At 37.5% G+C, this 17,189-nt stretch overlaps 1 protein-coding gene across 1 annotated transcript in view; it reads right to left on the reverse strand.

Moving 5' to 3' along the window:
* tdrd12 (tudor domain containing 12) overlaps positions 1-17,189 on the reverse strand; it is a gene marked incomplete at its 3' end in the record, with an annotated part of 87,445 nt that overhangs the window by 49,469 nt on the left and 20,787 nt on the right. The window contains exons 8-18 of the mRNA XM_081355893.1: positions 15,919-16,004; positions 15,599-15,839; positions 15,045-15,122; positions 14,656-14,756; positions 14,436-14,521; positions 6,047-6,086; positions 5,872-5,939; positions 5,668-5,748; positions 5,483-5,543; positions 5,288-5,395; positions 4,546-4,731 (exon numbers count right to left, since the gene is read on the reverse strand). Coding sequence (XP_081212019.1) covers positions 4,546-4,731; positions 5,288-5,395; positions 5,483-5,543; positions 5,668-5,748; positions 5,872-5,939; positions 6,047-6,086; positions 14,436-14,521; positions 14,656-14,756; positions 15,045-15,122; positions 15,599-15,839; positions 15,919-16,004 — 1,136 coding nt within the window. The remainder of the gene's footprint in view (positions 1-4,545; positions 4,732-5,287; positions 5,396-5,482; positions 5,544-5,667; positions 5,749-5,871; positions 5,940-6,046; positions 6,087-14,435; positions 14,522-14,655; positions 14,757-15,044; positions 15,123-15,598; positions 15,840-15,918; positions 16,005-17,189) is intronic.

Consider the following 17,189-nt stretch of genomic DNA (forward strand, 5'->3'; position numbering starts at 1 on the left):
TAGAACTAATTGTAAAATAATTTTTTTGCAGCTTAGATCATTTCTATGAGGTGTCCAGAACAACATACTAAAAGTCCTAAGAAATCCTAGTTGAGGAAATATGTTAAATTCTCATCAATCCAAGATGTGTGCCAATAAGGACAGGCAACAATACACCCCAATGGGGATATTTTTTTCCTTTTCTCCTATCAAAATGAAACTTTACCCAATGAAAAAACCCACGAAAACAAAAAAAATTTGTATTACAAGTTTCTTTGAAAATTCATTTTAATATGCAAATGAGCTATACACTAATCGAATATAGGCAACCCAAAATACACCCGCATAGGCTTAATTTTTTCCTTTACTCCTACCACAATAAACCTTTACACAGTAAAAGTATACATGAAAAGTAACATTTTTGTTTTACAAGTTTCTTTGAAAAATCAATTTTAAATATGCAAATGAGCTCAACACTAGGCCTAATTGACTTATGGGCAAGAAACCATAAAGTCACAAGTAGAAAAAACAGGGGCCAAATAACTAGCACATTCATGTCCATTCAGTAAGTTAACCTATGCATAAACACGATAAATTTGAAGTCACTTGCCACACATACCTGGGTCACTTGCCACAAATAGACTTATATTGACCTTAAGAATTGATTGCACAATCTTGCCTCTAGTTGCTTTCTAAATTCTTTTTTTTTTTTTTTTTTGCGAACAAGCCTTACCTAATGACATTCCCCCACAGATAACATCAGAAGAAAGTCAGAATAGCCATCTTAGTCAATAGTAACATGGTGAGATTCAATTTTGGGCTGGTAGATTTACAAATGATTGGTATTGTTGGTAAGATTACGAGATTACAGGCAGAAGTCATTCTTACCAACTAAACGATTCACTCTCACACAGAAGACAGATGAAAAACCAGATAGACATACTTTCCAGACATTCCAGCTCTTTAAAATAATTTTGCCAGACACCAAAACTGCTTCTCTTTTTGTAGTTAGCAAGTATTTCAGACCAGGGGGGCCACACATCAGACTTCCACCGTTTGTAAAGTAGCTTTGCAGTGTTATGAGAAGCTAGCAACAGCAATATAGGTTAGTTAAAGAAAAAACACCAAAAATAACCCTTTTTGTTACCGACCCTGAAGACTGTACAGGAGGGGGTTATACCCCTGGCAGGTACTACCAAGCCAGGCAGTTTTCAGGTTAGAGGCCAGTCTAAAAACAGCATTGCCATCACCCATTGGCAGTAGGATGATTGGATGAAGATCGGGCCGATGTATTTGTCATACATATGAATGGTGTTTCTGTCTATATGCAAATTAGGACATGCAATAAGTGTGGCATTCATGATGTGCATATTCAAATTCATTTCAAAAGAAACTTGTAATACAAAAAAAGTTACTTTTCATGTATACTTTTACTATGTAAAGTTTTATTGTGGTAGGAGTAAAGGAAAAAATTAAGCCTATTTGGGTGTATTTTGGGCATATTCGATTAGTGTATAGCTCATTTGCATATTAAAATTAATTTTCAAAGAAACTTGTAATACAAAAAAAATACTTTTGTGGGTAAAGTTTCATTTTGATAGGAGTAAAGGAAATAATAGCCCCATTGGGGTGTATTGTTGCCTGGCCTTATTGGCACACATCTTGGATTGATGAGAATTTGACATATTTCCTCAACTAGGATTTCTTAGGACTTAGTATGTTGTTCTGGACACCTCATAGAAATGATCTAAGCTGCAAAAAATTATTTTACAATTAGTCTGTCATAAAACTCTACTTTGCACAGTTCAAAGTCAATAGTTCAGAGTTTCTTAACACCACACATTTCTGCGAAAGTGGCTTCATTAGCCCATCGTTAACACAATTTATGCTTCTGCAAGAAATGCATAGAATATATTTTGTGCAAAATAGGTGTAAATTCAGAATTGCCATTAAATAAGCAAGTATGTAATTTAAATAGTTGAGATAAAATTAGGCAAGTGGTAATTATCACAAATTGAGCATAATAACTGATTATACAAAATTTCAACGTCATCGAGCCACCTCTAAATATTGTTCAAATGAGCTCATATTTTGCCTGAATTATTTTTTCATGTATTGGAACAACTTGAGGGGGTCAGACAATTATAAATCAAAACTTGAAAAATAAGGGCCACCTTAATGGACATGCACTTCTGATGCCGCGGCAGTGCAGAAAGAATAAAATGCCGCGCAGAGGACAGACGCGAAATGCGTGGGGAAATCCATTTGATAATAGTTTAGGTGAGAAATAATGGCAGTGCTCTGGTCAACATCTATAGAGTTGGTATCGCTATAGAGTGAAAACTGGTGAATGCAGTTTACAGGTTTCATAGAAAGAGAATGATGTGAGCGCGTGTGAGTGGCAGTGAGACAAATCAGTCGCGGTAAAAATAGTGTCACGTTTGCAGACCAAATAGCTCATTAGGAGAGGCAACTAGGAACGCAAAGACGTGAAATAAAATCACATCATCATGTTTTAAAGAAGAGTGGTTTGATTAAGTGGTGGAGATAACGGATGATGGGCACAGAACGGTAACAATTACATACAAAAACATAGACATAGACGCGATTACATAGACGCGCTGCGCAGTTATACTACGTGAACTCACTCAGGCCCACGGAGAAGATAAGGAATAGTGGAATATAAGTCGTTAGTTTTGTTTGTTTTTTGCGCATAAAAAGTATTCTCGTTGCTTGATAAACATATGGTTGCACCACTGTAGTCACTTGGACTATTTTAACGATGTTTTCACTATCTATTCTGGGCCGGCAAGTTCAATCCCTTAGAAGCCTATGGAGGAGTGAGACAGCTCTCAGATTTCATTAAAAATATATTAATTTGTGTTCCGAAGATGAACGAAAGTTTAACGGGGTTGGAACAACATGAGGGTGAGTAATTACTGACAGAATTTTCATTTTTGGGTGAACTAACCCTTTAACTTTGATGGTTTAAAGTAGAGGTCGACCGATAGTGGATTTTACCGATAACGATAGCTAGGTTGGGCCATACTTGCCGATAACCGATTAATGAACCGATAGTTTTAAAAATTGATACTGGATAAAAACAAATTGCACCTTGATCATTCATGTTAGTTTGATGGTTAACAAATGGTAAACAAATAAAAACCTTAATTAAAAAATGTATTAGTACATGTTAATTAACAAACAAACAATGAACAATCCTTATACAACAGTTATTAACCATAGTTAATGTTACATATGGAATTTTATTGTAAGTGTTATGATTTCATATTAAACCCAAACAGTCATGCTTAAAGATGGCCAACTTTAAATATCTACAACGCCAGAGCATTGAAATTACATAAATATTACATGTATAGTCTCACACTTTTGCTTCTATTTTATAAACACTTGATGATTATCTAATCAAAATAACAAAATACATATTAAAGTGATGATGCAAAAATAACCGAAATCGAATGCTTTTCTGATTTATGTTTCTGTCGGCTGTATGAACATATCAGTTTGCTATCTTACATCTCTAGCTTTAAATATGCAACTTCTCTGCATATTTAATGCATAAAAGTGACTAGCTGGATATAAACTAATGCAATTAGATGTTAACAATTGTGACATTAAACATTCGGTTCGGACTTAGTTTATTTTTGTCAGTGTTTTAACCACTTGAGGTACTGGTACTAATGTTAGCGTCCTCTCAGCCTCGAAGGCAAACAAACAAACTGTTGTACTGTTCTTTCTCTACTAATGCAGCATTTAGTCAACAAATTAATCGCTTTATAATAATATGAAAAAATACCTTTTAGCTGTTGGTGGTTTAAACGCGCATCTGAGCGCTCTCCACGCAGCGTGTGCTCTCAGTGCAGCACGCAGAATCACATGTGGAAATAAACAACACGAGGCATCAGCGATAGTTTGTATTACACCTCTAGAAGCTGCTCTTGTACTGCATGATGCCAGCAGAGCCTTCTCAGCTCTCTCTTACTGTGTAATGAATGACAGCGCGCGCTTCTCAGCCGCTCCAGCAACGGACGCAACCAGGAAAAACTATCGGTATGTATTTTTGCCGATAACGATAGTTCCACCAATCAACTATCGGTGCCGATTAATCGGCAAAACCGATGAATCGGTCGACCTCTAGTTTAAAGCAACAATATGTAAAAAAAAAAATTGCCGCTAGGGGTCGCAAACCTCTTACAAAAACAAATGCGTAGATTAATGACACAGTGATAAGCGGAATCATGGAACTTGCTGTCATGCTGATGGATCTAATAATGTTTATGGATGGGTGAAAACATTGATGTTTTTAACATGACTGTGTTATTTTGTCTGTATGAGACTAGCAGTGAGCTAGATCAACATTAGCATAAGACACTGATCATATTCTAACATTTCATCATGTTGAGCTATATAACATTGATTTGTTTTATGTACATTTGCTCACCTGTCTAATAAAGTACATGCAAGGGACGGACACTATTCAAAATTGTGAATTTCTCTGAATTTACAAATTCTTGTAAACATTTAGGATATGTTTAGGAATCTCACCCCAGTGCGAGCAGCGAGACTGGAGACGACAGAGACCGTCTGTAACAGCATGAGCAGAGGAGGAATGTAGGACAGAGGATTGTCCCCGTTGTGCGACACCAGCACCGTGTCGAAACCCCGAGCCACCGCGGGCCAACAGTAGCTCTCTGCTACACTCGGCCCACTATACTTCCTCCACAGCAGGAACTGAAACATCAAAACATGAGCACAAATAACAGGTAAAAAACATCTTAAATTAAAATTAGTGCTGGACAACGATTAATCACACCCAAAATATCAATTTTATTTATATATATATATATATATATATATAAAAATATATATATAAAAATACACACAAATGCATGTATATATTTAAGAAATATTTGCAGGTATATACTGTATATATATTTATACTAATTTATATTATATAGAAATAAATATTTTTATATAAATAACACATTTTTCTTAAATATATAGATGCATGTTTGTGTATTTATATATACAAAATAATAACACACAGCGCACACACACATATATTATGTAAACAAACTTTAATTTTGGATGTGATTAATTGTTGCCCAGCACTAATTAAAGTATAATCCCAAATCCTCTTACACAAATGTTAAAAGTCACAAATAATACCTCAGAAGAAAGGTAATTAAGTTGTGCACATGGCCATAGCACTTTACAGTAGAAAAGTGTCAAATAACGCAAAATAATAAATAAAGCAATATGACATTTTTAAGGCCTGCTGATTGACCTTTCTGAATTGCTCGCTGATGGGAGCGCGTGCCAGGTTTCTGCAGGGTTCGACACGCAGGGCGGAGTGCACTAAAACCCCCAGGTGACCCGGATCACAGCGCGCAGCCTGCGAAACAGCACAGTCAGGGTAGACGACACAACACAACACACACCATCATGAGGAAACACAGAAAACTAACAGTGAGGCTCTTACTTTGGCATCAAGAGACTCTTGGTCTGGATTGAGTGGATCAGGGTTCAGAAACTGCATGAGTCTGTCCAAAATAGGGTACACACAAATAGGAAACATTTCTTTACGAAATAAGTCAGATCAATTAGATTAAGAGAAAATGTCTGACATGTTTGTTTGTTTAGTAAGGACAGTAATGTAAAGCCTACCTTGACGCGGCCAGCTGATCATCAAGATTGGGCTCTTGTGAGATAGATGGCACTTTCTGCTCCTCTGAGGAGCCACTGGCACTATGAAGACACACACACACACACACACACACACACACACACACACACACACACACACACATCAGACGTGCTCGTGTTGAAAACAGTGTGACGACCTGAAGGGAAGAGTGTGTTCGGTCTCACCATGATGCTGAAGCCATGATGCCGTTCTCTTCAGTCTGATCAGGACTGTCCTGCTTCTCTTCAACAGACTGAAAACATTAAAAGTGCTTCATTTCACAGCCACTCATTTATCTGCTCGTTTACTAACCAATTCTGCAGATACAACAAAACTTATTCAAGAATTTTGGGTGCTTACTTCAGGAATCTGCTTTGATTGTAATTTAAACTTCATGTACCTGTGAAAGAAAAACAATTTATTATATTTCTAAACGTTATATTATCATTTACTAAACTAATTCAGAGAGTAGCAGTATCTGCCGATACGATCACCGATACCAATCTATTTGAAGCCTTTTTATCATGTAGAATTATTTATAGGGATAATTCTCCAATCAGGAATTTTACAGAAATTTATTCAGGGCCTGAATTTCATTTTTGAAAATGGGATGGTGAGGTGACTTACACAATTTTCAAATATATAATTATCTCACCTGGATGTTTGATCATGCAGTGGATTTCTGTTTTTACAATGGGGCAATTGTTGCACAATAGCATACACACAGAAAAAAACTGATTTCAAACTATGTGCTGAAATCACAAAAGACAAGTAAACAGTCAGTAATAAAAGAAGAACAAATAAACAATTTACAAGCAGTTGCACAAATAAATAAAATAAAGATACAAATAAAACATTATTTTTTCCAGCTAGGCCTAACAGTAGTATTGAGTATTGTAAGAAATACTAAAGAAATTTAATAAGGAATCACATGTAAAATAATGCTGGATGGTCTTCCCTGAATAAATTAAGTAAGGGATAATCCACGGCTAGCCATGCATTAAAGGATTTTAATGCACGACGTAGAGGCGAAGAACTAGAGTTCTCAACGGGCCTGAAAATTACAACCCGACCCGATCCGGCCCGTGGCTTTTAAAGCCCGGACCCGATGTAACCCGACACATAAATAGGCCTGTCGCGATAGTCGATAAGTCGATTAATCGCACGATAAAAAAAATGAGCTCGATAATTTTTCCGGCCGCGATAATTCCATTTGCATGCTTGTTTGTTTTCCTCGTCTCTCTCTCTCTACCAAAGAGACTGGATGACCACTCTCGGTTCTTTAGCGTAGGAGGAGTGAACCCTCTTGTTGTCAGTTGCATGGTCTTTGTGTGGGGAGGCGGCGGCGCGGCACTTGTCAGTCACATGGTCTTTGTGTGGGAAAGGCGGGACTGTTTGCGGCTACTGCCGGGAGAGAGAGAAGACGCTAGTTGTGAGTTGCGACAGCGAGCCCGATCACATGAAAATGCATATCTATACCACGAATGTTATTTCTCGTGCCATTTATACGCCAAAAATAGTTTTTGCGTGCATATGATACGCTCTTTATGGCGTGTAATACGCACGCACTCCTCACCCCTAATCCTAACCAAGTATTTTCAGTGCGTAGCATACACACGCAATAAAGTGCGTCTCCGTCTTCCCGACAGTACACAATCACTTGACAAAGTAACAGGAGGACAAAGTAACAGTGCAAAATTGTGCGATATGGCTTGTTGAGGCTTTTTTTTATTTGTTTACAAAGGTCCTAACTGTCAGTTTTGCCTGTTATGGAATGTATCACCATTTAATAATGTCTAAAGCCTAATGTTTAATATTTTTTGAAGTGCAATTTTGTTTCATTTTATATATTAACAGACATTTATTTTGTTAACAGACACTAAGAGTCCATTGCTTTCATTGTTTTTGGTTGTTTTGTTCATTTTTTTGGATATTTAAAATGTTTTCCGTTTTCAATGTTTAATATTCTTTAGAAATAAAAGTTTATAGATCGTTGAAAAGGTGTACCTGCATTATTATGCCATTATAATTATATTAAATGAAAATGGTCTCAGAACGACAATATTATCGTTTATCGCGATAATTTCTTGGACAATTTATCGTCCAGCAAAATTTGTTATCGTGACAGGCCTACACATAAACATGAATTATCTGCCCGAACCCGGCCCGCGGCCCGACGCCGCGTCGGATTTTTTTTTTCTCTCATAACCGTATTATCATGACCAGCAGATGGGAATTCAAATCAACCTTTAATGTTCACACGTTTTAACAAAACAAACAACTGAAACAATAAACTTTAAATATATAAATAGGCCGTAGTAGCGACGGTGAATTCACCTGCGGCAAGTTTACTTCTCACCAACTCCATCTTCTTCTCCAGGCTAAAGGCGTCAGGTCTGCCCCCGCCCCTCTCCATGATGCACGTTACACGCAGCAGCCAGACTTACTTTACGGTGAACAGCAGCGATGATTAATAAATGTTTTATTTATTTTTTTAGCGGAAAAGATTAAGCCCGAGGTCCGACCCGACCCGAGTCATTTGATTATATTTTCAACCCGAACCCGGCCCGAACCCGCGGGTCCCGTCGGGTTTGTCGGGCCGACCCGACCCGTTGAGAACTCTACGAAGAACCACCCGACGCGAAGCGGAGGGTGGTTGCCTCTACGAAGTGCATTAAAATTCTTTAATGCATGGCTAGCCGTGGATTATCCCGCTTATACCTTGGTTATTTGCCAAGTTAAAAATAAGTTAAAGCTGTAACTGATGTTTACAGTGTAATTTTTTCACAGACGTGTAAAAATTACGGTTATTTCTTAAGTTAAGGCTCGTCAGTTCTTGCACTCCGTTCGCTTTAAATAAAGTAGAGCCATCGGATTGCTTTTATTTGAATGAATTCACATTTATTTAAATTCATTATTAAAAGAGAGAGACAGAGAACTGAAGGAGAAGGAACAGAGAGAGAGAGAGATGCGTGCGCGAGTTAACGTTAGCCTACCTGTGTGCGTCGATCTCTTATTTAAAGTCTAGCAGCTACTGCAGTTCCCTCGTTGCTTAAGCATATAGCTAACTTAATGATTCTTTAATTAGATTTATTACAATTATTTATGAATGACAGGCAACACTGATACAAATTAAACGATATTCAAAAATCATCCATTTAGCCTACCTAAACGTTTTCATATGCGTCTCTCACTCTGCTTGCAAGTGTATCTGTGTTACTATGGTTACCAATGTAGCGGATTCATTTCGAACTGTAATCAAACTGACTGGAACTACCTGTGCATTAAACGGTTTTACTGCACACCTTCCAGCCAATCAGAATCGAGTATTTAAACAGCCCATGGTATAAATACAAATTAATCCTTACAATTCAGGTTACAAAAGTTAGTCATTCAAGAGCAGCGAGTGTCATTCATTTGAATTAAACAAAAAAATATTTTTAAAAATCATTATTATGTGATGCTGTCACTTTAAGAGCTGTACGGATCCAATATACTGTCACTAAACTATATCAGCCGTTTACGTTCACTTAAGACAAAACCGACTGCGTTTACACACGCATTCTAGTCAAGACAGTAATTTTGTACATACCTTTGTGTGTATTTGACCATTTAAGCGCAATTGTGTACTGGCGAGCTGTTTGTGCGGCAGCCATGTGTGTGACCGTGAGTGCTGAGAGGTTTAAACACTAGCAAGACTTAGAAAGAAAAGCAAATTATAAATTTTAGTGATGATGCGACACTGCCTCGATTGTGCAAGTGACATAATTGTTTGTGAAATTACATTTCACAGAAAGTTTTCAAATGACTTTGGTGTGAGTTATTAATAAAGACCCTCACCTTCAGCATTATCAAAGTCATTATCGTTATTAGTCTTTATGCGTCGTCAGCATGAGATCGGCCTTTATAGAGACCGCCGGTCAATCTTCCTAAAGCCATTATTGGCCGATAGCCGATCAATCAGAGAACCCCTAATTGTTGGGTAACAATGTTGTCTTGTTAACTAAATTACTTTGTATTATCACCTTCATAAAATCAGATCTATTTAGTAGAGCCCGACCGATATATCGGCGGGCCGATATTATCGGCCGATATTAGGCATTTTCCTAACTATCGGTATCGGCATTTATAACGGCCGATAAATTAATATTTAATATTTAAAAAAATGCAGCGTTCAGTGATTTATGTAAGGATGACGCTGCCAATAAAGCACCTAAAAGCTGTTACAAAGAACTGGTAAAAAAATAACAGCCGTTAACAGTGTTAAAGGGGTGGTAAAACACCTTTTTTCGAAGGCTTGATCGTGTTTGTGGGGTGCACTGTAACATGTGTTCATGCTTCGTTTTTTAAAATTCGCATTATTTTTCACATATTTAACCATTATTCTACACTGCTCTGTCCCTCCTTGTGAAAACGGTCGGATGATTTCCTGGTTCTAAGAAGCCCCGCCCTCAAAAATACACAATGGGCTCAGATTGGTTTGCTGGACCACTGTGTTGTGATTCGCTAACCGCCAAGTGCACGTTGTTTCGGAAACGCCCCTTACCCTCACGGTAGTTTGTGCTTCAGTAAACAACGGCGTTAATATTCCCATACCAGTTTGAGCCCGAATCAGACCCAGAGAATGTTAGTTGAGAGGATCGAGCAGAACCTGTTCAAGAACGGCTGTTAAAGGACGTTTCAGAAAGGTATGTTTTTTTTTTTAAGACTGCAGATCTATTGTGATCGCTATATGACACTGTTACTTTTGTATATTTAAAATGATTGTAGCTAAATATCTGTCGCCGGAACTATTAACCCAATACGAACACTAAACATCGGCTTTATAACAGTAGCCAAATCAAACACAAACCATGTTAAGCATGCCTGTAGATAAACAATACATAAAAGCTATAATCAAAGAATAATTTACAGTGATCACATAAACGACAACAACCACGAACATTCCAAGTTCGCTGCGCTGGTGATATTAAACAGAAGTTTGTATTGTCGGATAAGTATGAATTAACGTTAGCATTTAACAAACTGGTTTGTGGAGACAAACAGCGTTGTCCTTCGTTTACTTGCTCGCTACGATGTACAATTAACAATACAAACTATTACAGGAAAACTCATCAACGAAAAAATAATACTTACATGTTGTGGCTCGTAAACAACAGCTTCTGTTTTTAAAGTTGGAACTGCTCGATCTTTCAGGACAAGCCGTTGTGTGAATCCTGCATTGTAACTCGTAGATTGAGGAAGCTTTCCTCCGGAAAATGTGCAGCACAGAGAGCGACATTTGGATTATAATTATGAGGGACCGAGTTAAAAATAAATTGTAACCGTCCTTAGGAAGACTGAACAAAGTGGACCTGCAATCTGGGTGAAAATAACAGCGTTTCGACGGCATAGCGGCAACGGCACTCTACTACCACAACAACTCTTCTCCAAAGCAACATAAAATGGCATCGCCCCCTCTATGTATTGTGTTCCCAGAGGAGGGGTTTATGTAAATTTTGGGCTTAGTGATGTCAGCAAGCCCACAGGAATGTCGTGTAGTCCCTATTGGCCGTTTCTGTAGTTCTTAGAAATTGAATTCTTTAAAAGCAAATATCTCCCTTTGCTTTAAACTTTGAACGTTGTAACTTTGCAGATGTTGTTTATGCTCAAACAGCAACATTACACACTAACTAAAGTTAGAAAAGTGAAATCGTGTTTTACCACCCCTTTAAAGCTCATTCTGCTACGTTACAACATCAAGCAATATTCCAATAATTAATGTAATTATAACACTTTATATAGGGCCATTTTGCATTAAAAGTAGCCAGATAGAGACGTGACACGTTCAGAATTAATACACTTTTAGTAAACTACAGAACAGCGCGAGCGGGAAGCAGCACACCTCATGCGGGCAGAGAACGCGTCCGAGAACGGACACTGTTAGTGATATAAAACGCACACACACACACAGGTCTGTTAAATTAAGCAATACTTTTAAGGTAGTCTAATATTTTTCTGACTTACAAAATTACTGACACAGTAAAGGGTAGATTTAAATAAATAAAAACGAAATTCAAATAAAGAAATTAAACGAAATTTAAATAAAGAAAAACGAAATTTAAATAAAGAAATTAAATGAAATTTAAATAAAGAAATTAAATGAAATTTAAATAAAGAAATTAAACGAAATTTAAATAAAGAAATTAAACGAAATTTAAATAAAGAAATTAAACGAAATTTAAATAAAGAAATTAAACGAAATTTAAATAAAGAAACACGAAATTTAAATAAAGAAAAACGAAATTTAAATAAAGAAATTAAACGAAATTTAAATAAAGAAAAACGAAATTAAGTTAAATTAAAAAACGAGATTAATTTAGATTGATAATAACGGGTAAAAAGGCTAATACATTTTGTTTCTATTATTCTATTTTCCACAATGTCAAAGCAACACAGCTTAATCCAAAACACAAGCTCAGACATGCACTCCGTCCATACAAACTTCGCTGTTCTGCGCTCTTGCAGAGAAGACTTGCCCGTCGGTTCTATTTCTGGCATGCACGCGTTTTCCGCGTGGCTCGAGCCGCGCCTGAGAGACGCGTGTCTCACGCAGGCAGTGTGCAAACTCCAACCTGTTAACATGGGAGCCGAAATAAAAACGGCCATGCCAGCAGTCAGTGTGTCGCCGGCCTTATTCAAGCGCGAATGAGAACCGTTTCGCGGGGGATCCCAGATGTGAAAAAAAAATATATATATATTCCAATGTCAAATTTTCAAATCGAATACCAACCCACCGAACAAATATTCGGGTCCAGCTAGTGTTGCACGATGTATCGATACTTCAAAAGTATCGCGATACTCGGAAATTAAAAACGTCACGATACCTACATTTATCAGTATCGATACTTAAAAAAAAAAAAAAAAAAGCCTCCCTATGGACGTCTGTGTTTTTTTCCTGACGCACGCAGCAAAGAACCTGCTGCTGTCAGTGTCATGTGACAAAACACTACAGAGATGGCTGCATGTGCGAGCATAATCGTTTATATACTGTCTATGAGCACAAGTGGTCCACGACTCGTAGAAAAAGATGACGCGAGGAGGAGTGACATATGGAAGTAAGTTGCCTACCTTGCTCTGTTGCACGGTGCACCGATACTTCAAAAGAAAACCGGAAATGAAATACGTCACGATTCCTTAATTTATTAGTAGGCTATCGCTTCTAAGAATGACCGCGTTCCAGATTTGTAAAGGCCTGACACACACTGGCTGCGTGTCGTGTCCGTTTTTATTTCGGCTCCCATGATGTTAACTGCCTGCGTGACACACGCGTCTGGGTGCAGCTCGAGACGCGCGGAAAACGCGTGCATTCTAGAAATCTATTTTTCACGCGACACGCACACGTGTTGGAAGCGTTTCCAGGCAAAATAGAATAGGAAAAGATGTTTCTATGTCATTTTGACACGAATACATATTAATCAATGACATTTTGATGTTTGAAAGATTTGACAAATACAATATAAAATGTAATTTAAAACATATGATCGATTTTCAAATATTGCACCTCTCAATACTGAACGAATTATTCTGTAGCCTATTTTGCAGTCAACACTGCCGACGTTGTCTTTGCTGCTATATATATTTATGTTTAACATGAAGTATAGGCCTTCCACAACTCTCTCCCCACGTCAAATATATCACCAATAAGGCTTATCATACCAGTATTAAACATTGTTTAATATAATCGCTGTTCATATTTTTATTCAAAGTTCAGAATCAAGATAAAGCTCTTGTGTTTCTTATGATAAATGAGATAATGCTGCTAAATGTATATTTTTTTTACCTTGAATGTCATTGCTCTAATTTATTTTTTATATTTTGATATTTCATATTTTGTTCAAATGTTTAATATATCTGCTGTTCATATGTTCATTTATTAGTGTGTTATATGATTAAATGTTGTCCCGGTTTTAAAATAAAGCACAGCAATGATATTTGAGAGTGTTTCTCCCTTTTCAGGAAAAGTATCGAAAAAGTATCGAAATCGCAATACTTGACTTGGTATCGGTATCGAAACAATAATTTTGGTATCGTGACAACACTAGGTCCAGCCCTATAGCCTAGTTTCACGTTTAGTACATTTTGCTTACTACTTATTTAAAATAGTATAAAACCACTGTACATATGTAATTATAAACGTTTTCATTATGATATTATTCATTTTACTTTACTAAAAAGATCTGAGTTCTTCCTCCACTGGTAGATATTAGAGAAATTAAGATTAAAAATAGAAGAGTATATAGAATATAATATAATATAAAATGCAATGCAAACTAGTTTGGTTACAGCTCAAATTCTCATTCTATCATTCACCCTGCCTCCATTCTTTGTCACACAAGTGTTTAATCACCACATTTGAGTTATCATTGCAAAACGTTTATATATTTATTATGTTTATACTGTGTATTATATATACAGAACCCATCAAAAGTTTGTACACACCAATTGGAAAGTTTGTCCAAACTTACTGTACTATAATACACATAAATAATATTGCTACTGTAATATAATATACACACAAATAATATCGGCCGATATATCGGTATCTGGCCTTTTTTTATCGGTATCGGCGCCCAAAAATCCATATCGGTCGGGCTCTACTATTTAGAGGCAAGTCGGGTGTCAATCTAAACTCAAACATACAATCCAGAACTCAATTATACGAGTTATGAGCTCTTAAGGAGGAACCAGACTCAGACGAGTGTCTTACTGGGCCTTGTTCATGACGGTCTGCGCACAGGTTTCATCTGTGATGATGTCCGTGGCCTCGACTCTGATCCGCCATCCTCTGCCGATCTGCATCAAACCACAGAAGTCACAGTTAAACTGGGATCCAGGCATTCACTGGAGCCACTATAAAGCCCACCCCTGTGCCCGTCTGTCGAGCTCGACCGCTCATGTTAGTCACAGCGGTATAAAGGGACACTTACAGTATTGGTCCCGGCGTTGCGGGGCAGTTTATGGACTCGAGGTTTAACCAGAGAAGGCGTGTGTTCTTCCTCTGACACCTGTGGTTTCTGCTGCTCGCTTTCTAAAGGAGAAACATTCATTTATGAATATGAAATGTATAATCTATTGAAACTAAGTTTACCTGCTTCAAGAACAGTGCCATTATCTCCTCGCTAGTGAGAAATTCATGGAGCTTTTAAGTTGTTAAACTGTTTTACTGATAAGATTGTCAGAGCAGCGCTGACAACACATTTCTGTGCGAGTGTGTGTTTGAGCGGCAGAAAGAGAGTAGGTGCTTTTCCATAATAAATACATAATAAAATGAAAATTTGTGGCCAAAAAAACTATAGAGAAAAAAAACAATATTTACTAGATTGATTTTCTTGGTTAATGTCGTTGAGGGTTTTGGATCTTTTGCTGTTGTCGTCTGCAAGGACCTCTGAAATAACTGAAAAACCAATCAGATTCAAGCATTCAACAGCCCCGTAGGATAAATAAATATATATATCATACACTTTTATTCAGCAAGGATGCATTAAATTGATCAATAGCGAGTAAAAACATTTATGTTACAAAAGATTTATATTTCGAATCGATGCTGTTCTTTTTATTAACTTTTTATTTAAGGATCCTGAACAAAAATTATATGAAAATATGAAGCAGCACGACTGTTTTCAACACTGAAAATAATCATAAATGTTTCTTGTCCATCAAATCATCATATGATAATGATTTCTGAAGGATCATGTGACACTGAAGACTGGAGTAATGATGCTGAAAATACAGCTTTGATCACAGGAATAAATTACACTTTATTATATATTCACATAGAAAACCGTCTGATAATATTTCACTGTTTTTACTGTATTTTTGATCAAATAAATGCAGCCTTGGTGAGCAGAAGAGACTCTTCAGAAACCTGACCTGTCTGTGGCGGCTCATCTGTCCGCTCGGTTCTGTGGGGATTCTGGGGAACATCGGGCGCGGGCGAAGCTTTGACCGGACAGCAGCCCTTCATCTCTAAGAGCTTTTGAGGACTGGAGTAGATGTCCCACGCCAGGCTGACAGGAACTCGATCTCCGTTCCGGTTCCCGTCCGGCACGCTGGACTTCTCACTCACGAAACAGGCAAACTTCTTGGCCACGAGCTCATGGTTCACACAGATCTGTTCGATGACAGTGGACTGGCACTTAGCAGCTGTCTGAAATCCTGCTCAGTGTGTCACATAAATACACATACTTTACCTTTGTGTCATTGATAGTCAAGTAGAGTTCAACGGCAGAGCAGCCGGCATGCGTTTCACACAGAACGGCTTCCACCAGAGTCGACACTAGAAACACACAGAGCGTCTAAAAACCACACAACAGAGGGAATGCATTGAGGTCAGTTTCCCGCAGGAACCCTGAGTGGCAGAAGAGCTGCTGTGTGACTGGAGTTAACAGTAGAAACTGAGAAAACACCAGTAAAACAAACCATTTGTTTAAACTAAAGGTTGGACTCAATATTGTGTTCCTTACAACTTACCACAGATCCAGTGATCATGGATATAGACATGCAGCAGGAATCGTGTTTCCTGAATTATATGAGCCTGATTTCCACGCCGGGGAAATACATAACGCAAATTTGCCTGAGAACGCTTTATATAAATATAATATAGATCTAAATCCATGTGTTTGTTTAAAACATCCAATTATGCAGAATATACGATGGTAAATATTTAATTGATGTCAATATAATATATAACATTTTTACATGGCTTGGTTGAATTCTAATGTAGTGCAGTGTGTTATGTAAGGGTTAATGCCCTTCGTGGTGTCCATTATCAGGTATTAATGGACGACGGCGAGGCGTGAACCGAAGTCCATTAATACCTGATAATGGACACCTCGAAGGGCATTAACCCGCTTATACTATGGTCACTTGCCAAATAACACATTTTTAAAACATTAGTTTATATTTTAATTAGTTTTACAATCGAAATCTAAAGTTTTTACAAACAATAACTTGGTTTCCCTGGATACGCCTGACGGTTTATTTAGCAACCGGAGATATTTATAGTCCGCTCGATTTATAGCCCGTATAGACACTTTGCCTGTTGCTATGGTTACTCACAGCTGATGTAGCCAGCGCATTTATTTATTAATTTCGAACGATAAACAGTCAGTTTCACCAGCACTCCTTTACTAGGTGTCCTCTATCACTTTCTAATGGACACCCTGCAGCCAATCAGAATCGAGTATTCACCCAGACCATGGTATAATTCTTGATAACAGAGCGCTGCTTAGTATAACACACTGTTGCCATGAAAAACAGAGCGTTGCTATGGACGCAGGATTCTAACCGTAGAGACAGAACGGACTATTTTCTTTAGCGTAAAGCAATACAATCGTTTTTAAATCAATAAACTCCTTTTTAATCAATATTTTGTGTCACATGATTGATTTATTTGGTAGGTAGCCATGTAATAAGAGGGATAATGTAGAGCGAGGCGGTTGTTATAGCGAATACAACCCCT

This window comes from Scardinius erythrophthalmus (assembly GCF_964197995.2).
Source record: "Scardinius erythrophthalmus genome assembly, chromosome: 24".
NCBI classification, from domain to species: domain Eukaryota; kingdom Metazoa; phylum Chordata; class Actinopteri; order Cypriniformes; family Leuciscidae; genus Scardinius; species Scardinius erythrophthalmus.